Source organism: Elaeis guineensis, chromosome 4 (assembly GCF_000442705.2).
Source record: "Elaeis guineensis isolate ETL-2024a chromosome 4, EG11, whole genome shotgun sequence".
NCBI lineage: Eukaryota > Viridiplantae > Streptophyta > Magnoliopsida > Arecales > Arecaceae > Elaeis > Elaeis guineensis.
Genome location: NC_025996.2, coordinates 7,724,265 through 7,734,207, shown reverse-complemented (window position 1 = coordinate 7,734,207; position 9,943 = coordinate 7,724,265). Strand labels below are relative to the sequence as shown.

The following is a 9,943-nucleotide window of genomic DNA, read 5'->3' as shown; positions in this document are numbered from 1 at the left end:
AAACCACGAGTCCCCCCACCCAGCGGAGAACCGAAGCTAATGTGGAGCCCACCAGTTTTGATCCCCCAACAACTCCTCTTGTCTTCGTCCATGCCTGCAGTGAGCCCAATGCATGGTGAGAGTGATGGGCACGGAGACCCCTCGGGGGCCAGTGGAGGCTGGCATAGCCGTGGATAGAAGAGTTCGTAATCCCTTTTGTCATCTCTGAAAGAGTCGTTTCAGAGCCACGCCACCAAGAAGAATAGCATGCGGCTTCCACTTACAATTGGACCATCTCCATCTTCTCAGCGATTTTTCTCCTTCTCTCCCTCTCTGTTGACTTGGCATCCGCAAAAGGAAGCTCTCATGCATTGCTCCTCACATTCTCTGCATCTCACAAGTTTCTCCATTGCACGCTATCTGCTTTGTTTTGCCTTGCCATGTTATTATATGAACAATTTGAGGATTAGAAATGAATAGCTTGATGGATCCTTACGTTCTTTGATTTCTTGATCAATCTCCTGACGAAAAGAGTAAATAACATATGAAATTTGGTTTGACAATGTCTTTGTCTCTACATCGTAATAGGTCTAGATTAGATTGAAGCATATGATCCGTCATTTCTTGCAAAGCTAGTTTGTCAAATAAAAATTGAATTTAAAATTTAGTAATTCTTGGAGGAGATCTAGGATTCAAATTTGCATGCGGATTAGGTTTGTACAAGTGTCATCAAAGTTCTTGTCAGGGCAAAGGTGTAAGAGTAAATCCAAAGTGGCAAAATAACTTTTCTTAGTCTATCACTCATAAGGTCTAAAATCCTTTCTAGAATCTTGCGATAGTACCAACCACATACGTGTGCCACTTTTGTCATGTTCCTTCTCCAGCCTCACCTTTTCTGTATGCATGCAATTTGTCATTGTTTCATTTAACGAGGTAAATGATAAAATGAGTATAAGGACGATTGGTAGAACAAACGAACAGTTGGACAAAATCAATGCAATTGATCGATCTCCAAATAAATGCTAGAGAAACATCAATGCAGACATGATTTGATAATTTCTCCATAAGAAAAATTATTGATTAAAACTATTCCACCACATATCTTTTGAATTGTCCAATAAAAAAACAATCCATTGAATCATTCAATAAAAAACAACATATTAATCAAAAATTAACTTTTTTCAATTGAAAACAGCTAAAACTAGCCAACCATGGTTAACAATAATTTTTTTTCCATTCAAAATAAATTAAAATTGGATAATAATGAATTTTGCAACAATGAATGATATATTGATTTATCATTGGATGGCTCAAAATATACGTGATAAAATGGTACTAATCAATAATTTCTCACCATACCACTGCCTCCCACTTTTTGAATAATATTATTGATTGAGCCAGATTTATATTGGACTAGAAATAATTAATACCTTTTTCCCTTCTTAATAACATGCATTACCGTATATTTACTGCTGTTTCCTTCTCAATAACATGTGCTACAATGCATTTAATGCCTTCTAACTAATATTTATAAATAAGATCCAATCAATTATTTCTCTTTTTTGAGACAGAAACCTGCTTTTACGATTAAGAAGAAAAAAGAATGCAATACTCTTAAAGGATGCTTGATTCATAATCGAAATCGAAATCGGAATGAAAATTAGAATGACTTGGAATCGAAATTAGAATGGCCAAATCCTCCGAAATACTTGATTCGTGATCGAAATCGAAATTAGAATTGAAATAAAAATTTGAATCCATAGAGGAGAGTAGGATCGATTTCTATATAGATTGGATCATTTCTATTTCATCTCAGAATCGAAATCGGAATAGAACTCATCCAAACCGAATGGTTGGAATGAAAATTGGCCATTCCCATTTCCCCCAACCAAGTGTCACCTTAATTTTTTTTAGATACTACATGGATGCTTGCTGCTCTTTGATATATTTTGATGAAAAAGGTTGCCCTAGATTATATGTCTTGGAGGATGATCACATCAGAAGCCTGCGATTCTTGCAAGGTGTTGAAACAGAGCCCACAGAACCAAGGTTGGGTGGGTGTAAATCTTCTTACTCTTTTTGTGGTCTACCACTCTTCTTAAGTTAGGTTTCTTGTAACTTAGTGCCTTGACTGGCAATACCTTCCACCAAACTAAATTAAAGTTGCACTCGTAACCAATTCCAACCAGGAAAGTTAAGAGCCAACCCAAGACACAAAGACAAGAACATTAACCATCTCTTCCACGTTATGTTAATAGTATATTTCATATATCAAACTCGCATAGACGAGGAAATGTTACAAAACTGGAAATTTTTTTACAAGCGACCACCAAAAGAAATCAGAAGAAGAAGATGGAGGTCGTAGCAGCTTTACGTTATACCTGGCTCCATCCACACCCACCACCTAATAGATCCGTCCAAAGGCCGACAAGATCATCCCAGGGCTCCGGCGGCCGCACGTGGCTACAGATCTACCGTAAAAATTGGGACCTATAGAAAGGATTAGATCCTTCCGTCCGAATCCCATCGGACGGCTCCACCGGTCTGGATACCGATCGGCCGATCTACCAGCACTGGTCGGTCTCCCAAGTCCGACGGCCGTAGCCGGGGAAAGACGGGGAGCGGGAGAAAGGCCGGAAGGAGGAGGAGGACGGCTGCGGCGGCGTCGCGTGGCGGACGGACCGGCGCTGGCGGCCGAGAAGGAGCAGCTTGCGGTCGTAGTCGGCACGCTTGTCGGGATCGGAGAGGGTGGAGTAGGCGTGGTGGATCCGGATGAACTCGTCGGCCGACGTGCCCTTGCGGTCGGTGGCCACCACGTCCGGGTGGCACGCGCGTGCCAGCCGCCGGTACGAGGCCTTGATCTCCTGGCCGGTGGCGTCGGCGTGGAGGCCCAGGACGTCGTAGAGCGAGGCGAAGGGCGATTGCGCCGCCGGGGAGAGGGCGGCGGGGGGGGGCGTTCCGCCGCGGCAGTGTACGCGGCGGAGATGCCCGGCGAGCGGAGGGAGGTGGCGGAGCGAGGGGACGGAGGCGCGGCGGAGCGCGAGGGAGGAGGGGTGATCCGTAGGCCGAGGAATTGGGAGGACGAGGCGATCATCGGAGCAGTCATCTAACAGATTTGGGGGTGGGAAGCGATAGGTTCGGCGAAAGAGTGGGAGATACCCTCTTTTATAGAGGTGGGATTGGGGTTAACCGTGGTTAAGAGACAAAATAGAAAGTATTATAAAAATTATGAGGAGCGTGGTTAAGGTAATAATTTTATCCGTGGATAACTACAACTTGGTTCGGCCGACTCGGCAGTGGAGGGGTTGGAATAGTGAGGATTGTGGCCCTTGTGACACGGCAAGGAGTAGGAAACGAACCTCTCGACGCGCCGCAACTAGAGAGCGCGGATCCAAGTGGATCCTATCGAATACCACGTAATTTACTGCAGAGAATTTAGGGGTTCGGATGAACATTGTTAACGGTATGATATACTCTTACCATAAAAATATGTAAATGATATTTTATAAAATATTATCATATTTTTTTATTATAAAAATATGTAAGATATCAAAATATTTTTTAGAATTTCATCATAATATTTTATCATAAAAATATATAGCAAATATTTTCTACCATTAAAAAAATTTTGTATAGCAGACCTTTGTACATTCTTTTGTGTATAAAAAATAAAAAGATTATCCCTTTCTCTCCGTCTCTCAACAAATGCAATGCATGTGTTAAGGAGACTGTTGGTGTAGAATTCCGCCGACGCCGGAGAAGCTAGAGTCGAGGGGATCGTGGCCGCCGTCAGGACCTGCAAGGGAAGTCTAAACTGGAGTTGGGGGTGTTCCGGTAAAACTCTCCGACGCTCAAGTCAGTACTCTGTCTCAATAAAATAGAGCACTCGAATGGGATTTTAGCAGAGTTTCGAAATATAGTTTAGAGCTTAGAGAAGAACGTATCTGGGGTCCCTTTTATAGACGGAAAGCGTAACTGATTGACAGCGACGTATGTAACTGCCTGGTAGTGGGCCGTTCGGGGTCATGCGGAGTTTGTTATGGAGAGTGGAGTAGTATCCGTTGTCGCGACTTGCCAGAGAGTGGTAGGACCATATGGAATCTGTTACAGAGAGTGAAGTGGTGTCCGTTGTCGCGACTTGCCGGAGGTTCGGACCGGACGGCTGAAGCTCAGCTGGGACGTCTGATGGAGCGGACTGGCTCTCTGTCTCAGCAATCTAAGAGAGGCTCGGATGTTTTCGAGGTTGCTGACAAGTCCACTGTTGTCGGATGCCTTGGACGCTGATGCTGCATGCGAAAGTCATCTACTGTAGAAGCTCAGACGGAGACTTTCTGTTGAAGAAATCCGACAAGAGTCTGATTGCTAGAGAAGTCTGTCTGAAATTTGCTTGATATAGAAGCTCATCTGAGGACTGTCCGTCGGAGAGGTCCGATTTCATGAGAAATCCGACAAAGGGTCGACCGACAGTGGAGTTCGGATGGCATTGTGGAGGTTCGTCCGCTGGAGGAGTCTTGAGGACACTGTGGAAGGTCGAACATTGGAGGAGTCCGGGATTCAATTCTGTTGTAGAAGTTCGGACGGAGTCCGGCTCTTGTAGGAGTCTGAAAGGAGGCTACTTATTGTAGAAGCTCGAACGAAGACCAGTTGTCGTGGAAGCTTGGATGGAGACTTCTTATTGTAGAAGCTCGGACGAAGATCGGTTGCCGTAGAAGCTCGGATGGAGACTTCTTATTGTAGAAGCTCGGATGAAATTCGGAAGGCGATAGACCACCGTAAAAGCTTGGATGGAGTCTGGTTACTGTAGAAGTCCCGCTGCTGGAGAAGCTCGATCATTGACGAAGTCCGGAAGAAGTTCGGGGTAGAGATCCAGCTGGTGGAGCCCGTCCGTTGTAGAAATTCGAATGGAGTCCAACTCTTGTAGGAGCTCGGATGAAATTCGCTTGCAATAGAAGTTCGGAGTAGAGTCGATCGTGGCTGGAAGAAGTCTGGAAGAAATTCGGAGAATGGTCGATCATTGTAGAAAATCGGCTGATAGTGAAGTTCAGAGAGCGTTTGTAGCAGTCCGGTAGATGAATGGAGGAGCTCATTATTGGAAAAGTCTGGATGGTATTATGGAAGTTCGGACAGCCGGAGGAGTTCAGAAAGATGCCGCACAAGGTCGAAAGCCGAAAGAGTCCTGGGAAGATCGGCTTTTTACGAACTTCGATAGGGGTTATTTTATACCCAACAGAGACTGTGCAGTTAATTCAACAACTTGAGAGGATCCAAAGTTGCCAAAAGGATAAAGGATAAGCTGGGGCTTTGTGATTTCAATTTTCCAAAGGAATTTGAAGGAAAGATTGAATTTTAGATCTTTTGGATTTTTAATTGCGAAATGTTTGTTCTCTTTGCCCATGGCTTTGTTAGGGGGTTCCAATTTACATAGTTGAGAGGGCTTGGAAGAGGAGAGTGGGGGTTCGATGTATGTCATAGAGGTGGCTACGTGGATAAGCAGCGAGACGTAGGTGCGATACAGCGATGGGGGAAGTGTGAGAGAGAGGGAACGATGTAGCTTGTGGTTTTATTCGTGGGGTGTAGAGCGAACTGGTTGTTGGAAGAAGGGCACGATGAAAGGAGGTAAGAGGTCATGATCAGCGAACAAGTAATATTTGGGTGGTTAGAGAGCTTCGGGATTCCAAATTTAGCATAAAAATAGCCATTTCTGGGAGGTTATTGTCCTTTAGTGGTCTGGTATTTTAAATTTATATCATGCCTGTTTTTATTCAAAAATGTCTAGAAATGGTGGCATTGTTCAGAACTGGTGGCACAAAATTAGTGGGAGATACAAATTAAGTTGGGTCATATAAGATTTTTCACTTTATTGGATCATTAATCTTTATTTTAATCCCATATAATGGGGCTGGATTAAAGACACATACAAATTGTATATGTCATTTAGCTGTACGGTGCAATATCATAGTATAATTAGTATGTAAGCTGCATAAGTGCCTCCAGATAATATTACAAGCCAGCATTTCCATAGATAAAATATTTTAATAATAATTTGATATCAATCAAAAATATTTATTTAAATATTATTTTTTATTATTAATATTTAATATTATATTAAGATAAAAATCCGTATGTGAGACATTTTGCATGGATGGTTGGAGAAAAACCATCACCTTCGTTCACATCCTTCAATATTAATCAAAATATTAAACATTTGTTTGATATCGAAATATCCTATTTTCCATTCAATTTTGTGAACCTTGTGTTGGAGTTGGTTTCACTATTCTCGAGACTTAATATGTCGGGTTATATTGCGATCATGGGTCAAAAGATCAAATAGTTCGGATGGTTAGATTGACTCTATACCTATATGTATGAGGTATTGTTTATTTTGATCTTTGATGCTATCGCACGGGGACTCACGATTTTATCCTTTAAAAGATACCTCGCAAAAGAGAGAAAATTACAATCCATATAAGCCATGCTCTCTCTTGACTCACAATCAATGTCGGACTAAAAATACCCTCTCTACACCATAACACAGCCCCCCCAATAAGAGAGTATGTGTGGGTAGGAGACGTTTCCACGAATGATGCCAATGTTGTGATTATGGGCCAAAGGGTCGAATAGCTTGGATGGTTAGATTGACTCCGCGTCTGCATGCATGAGGTATTATCCGCTTTAACTTCAGATATTATCACACGCGGCCTCATGGTTTTGTTCTTTAAAAAGCACTTCACATGAGAAAGAATGTTCCAATTCACAAAAGTCATACTCCTTCTTGACTCGCAACCGATGTAAGATTAAAGATGTTCTTTCTACACCATAATAGGTTATATGATAAATACTTCGCAGTCAAGCATATGCACCATTTATAGTATTATTAAAATTTCAAAATAAATTTGTAAAAAATTATAAGTGATTTCTATAATTTCCAACCATGGATGAAAAATTATTTTCTTTTTTTTATTGATGAAGGGTATTATTAAAGAATAATTCCATGTATGATGAAAAACTATAATAGGAAACAAGTTTAGCTTTTTTTTTTTTCCTTTTTTAAGAGACATTTTAATCATTAAGCCAGCTCTCTGCACATAGAAAGGTAGCTATATCTCACATATTAAATTGCTATTCTTTCATTTTTGGTTTTTAATCTGAAACGGAAAGTGATGGGCCTCCAACGTATGGCATGGCTTCCTCAAAAAACAGAAAATATGGTGAAATACATGTAGTCATGATGATCCATCTCTATGATAGTTGATTTTTTTTTTTTCCACTTATTTCAAAAATTAAACGAAAAACAATAGCCACATGAATTCAGCTCCAAAGATTGTATAAGCAAAGTGATGAAGGGAATGAGGAAGGGAATCGCATGGCCTTGCACGCTGCTTGAGCTCAGTGAAAAAGAAACACCAAAGCCTTTGAGACCGCCAGATAACCACCTCCCCCAACACCAAACGTGGTTGCATGGCACCTAATCGTCCGGGCCACATGAATTGAAAAAATACAAGAAAAATCTCACCTCCCTCGACAGTTGACACCAAACCCAATGTCCGGTCTCCAATCCCACATGTGACTACGAGACACCACCATATACATGGCTAATATTTAATAATACTAGAATGAGGAAAGTACCTTACTTCCCTCATTTTCCTTTCAAAAAAGAAAAAAGAACTACACTCTATGTTCGTTATACTTGACTAGTGCAATGTTTTTAACTCATTAGATCACATATGTATCTTTGCCTTGTAAAAATATCAGCAAGCATCTTCAAAGACTAGCAATCATTGGTCCTTAAGTTTGGCAGTTCAGATCTCTTTCGAAGTCCAACGCAGTTACCTAGCTCAATATATATCATAAAAATTGTTGAGGCACACAATGAATGCTATTGATGAAGGACGTGGCACCTCATGGTTTTATTTTTATCTTTGTTGACTTTGGAATTGAGCATGATTCAATCCACTGCCACATTTCACGCATCAAAGGTATGACATAATCGAAAATTCATTCAGGACCCTAACCTTAAGTTTCCTGGCACTTCATTATCTCACAGATTAAAAGAGTCCCTGGTCACAGACGAGGCAGGTAAGATTCGTTTCATCCATGCGGAGATATGGTCCATTTGGCTTCAATGCAGGCCTTAAGGTATTTAAATATCGTACTTTTCTTTCTTTTTTTAAAAAATTTGTTCTCGTTTTCTACAAAATTGTTTTTGTTGTCGTAATCAAGTACTTTGAAATCTGTGCTAGCTAGTACGCTTTCTACGCTTAGTGCAAGAACAAACATTGGGAACATCGTATGGCGAGTCCTTCACGTTGTTTGATTTGTGTACGGTACACAAAATTACAAACCATAATCAGAAAAGGTACTGTACACGAATTCATTTTGTCACATGAGCAACAATAAGATATTGAACAAGTACTTTGGAGCGCAAGCTGGCACACGGACACGCGCACACATGCACGCACACAGGCACGAGCATGCATCCACACCTTTAGTTGCATGCAATAAGATGCTGCCAATGACTTTTTTTTTTTTTTTTGTAATTTTTCAGGTGCAAATTAATTTATCCCTAGTGTAATTAGAAGCCGTATCCTTCTCTAACAATAAGTCATAAAGCTCACTTACATATACTACATTTGCGCTGTGTGGGTCTTGTGTGGGAGATTTAGGTTGTATCTTTAGCTCAAAAGGGTGATTGGTCTTTCTCATTACATGATCCGGCTCGAAGGAAGAATTTTTTTTTCAATTCACTCATTTGGGACTCTCAAAAAATAATAAAAAAAATAAAAATTTAAAAAATAAAAATTAAATTTTTTTATTAATTAAAAATAAAAATTAGATCGAATTTTTTTTTTAAATTCTAATCGGTCTCTTTTATATAAAATATATATATTTAATAAAAATAATCTTTAAAAAATTAAAATTTTTTAGGAGATAAATCTCGACTTCTACAACAACTCTGCTTTCTATCGTTCTATCGAATTTTTCACGAACTGAAAGCTATGCTTGGCCAAAATATTATCCGAAAGAAAAATTTTTAGATCGATTGGCCTGTCTTGAGACTTAAACGAAGAAATTTTATCTTGATCACTGAGATATGGAATGGCATCACATCGTAGATCTTAAAAAATTATTAAATTTAAAAAAAAAATAATCATCAAAATTGAATATTGTAAGATCAAATTATGACCTTCGAAAATTTGACTTTTCAATACAGTGGCTCTTGCTCCTAGATCATGTTTAGTTCCATTTGTAGTGCCAAAATTATCCACATCAAATTCTGTAATCCTCCTAAATCATTATATTAGCCATGGAATCATATTTATATAGTTTTTAAAGTATTCCAATCTCTTTCTTTCATCTATCTTCACATATCTCAAAGTGAATATTACGTTATTTAATAGTTGAGGTTGTGAAAGAAGGAGAATCATTCTTTCACGCAAAATATATAACCCAAACCCAGCATTGAGTACTTTGTGACAGAAGCTATTTTGCTCCGCCGGATTCTAAATACACAGTATGGTACATGAACCACACGATTAGTGCTATTACCTTAATGTAACGCCAAGCATTTGGGCAGCTTGGCTAAACTATAATCTTTAAACTAATGCAAGTCGGTTGATACACAGTATTGGAATATACCAATCGATCCTGATGTCGATTCATCGACGCCGACTCATCGACGGGTCTCGATACTGGCCCATCATCGACGCCGACTCACAGACAGATCCCGATGCCGACCCATCCGCGAAGATGGACCGACCGATTTTGCCCGTCTGACGACGGACAACACCAACGGTAACTATCGATCATTTCCGACCGGAACGCGTCGACCTAACAGACCAATACTGCCTCCGATCACCTGAAAGCCGATCTCCCATCGCCGACCCCCTGTCGGGTGGGACATCACCGACTCACTGTCGATTTGGACAACTGACGTCCGATCTCTACAAGCCCTTCTAGACGCCGA

General features: G+C 40.6%; 1 protein-coding gene across 1 annotated transcript; it reads right to left on the bottom strand.

Moving 5' to 3' along the window:
* Nucleotides 1-2,225: 2,225 nt before the first annotated feature.
* On the bottom strand, nt 2,226-3,134 carry LOC105044083 (chaperone protein dnaJ 11, chloroplastic). Its single transcript, XM_010921880.4, is given in 2 exon segments — nt 2,226-2,932; nt 2,935-3,134. Coding segments are annotated over 2 exon segments (540 nt in total). The 5' UTR covers nt 3,086-3,134; the 3' UTR covers nt 2,226-2,543.
* Nucleotides 3,135-9,943: the final 6,809 nt, after the last annotated feature.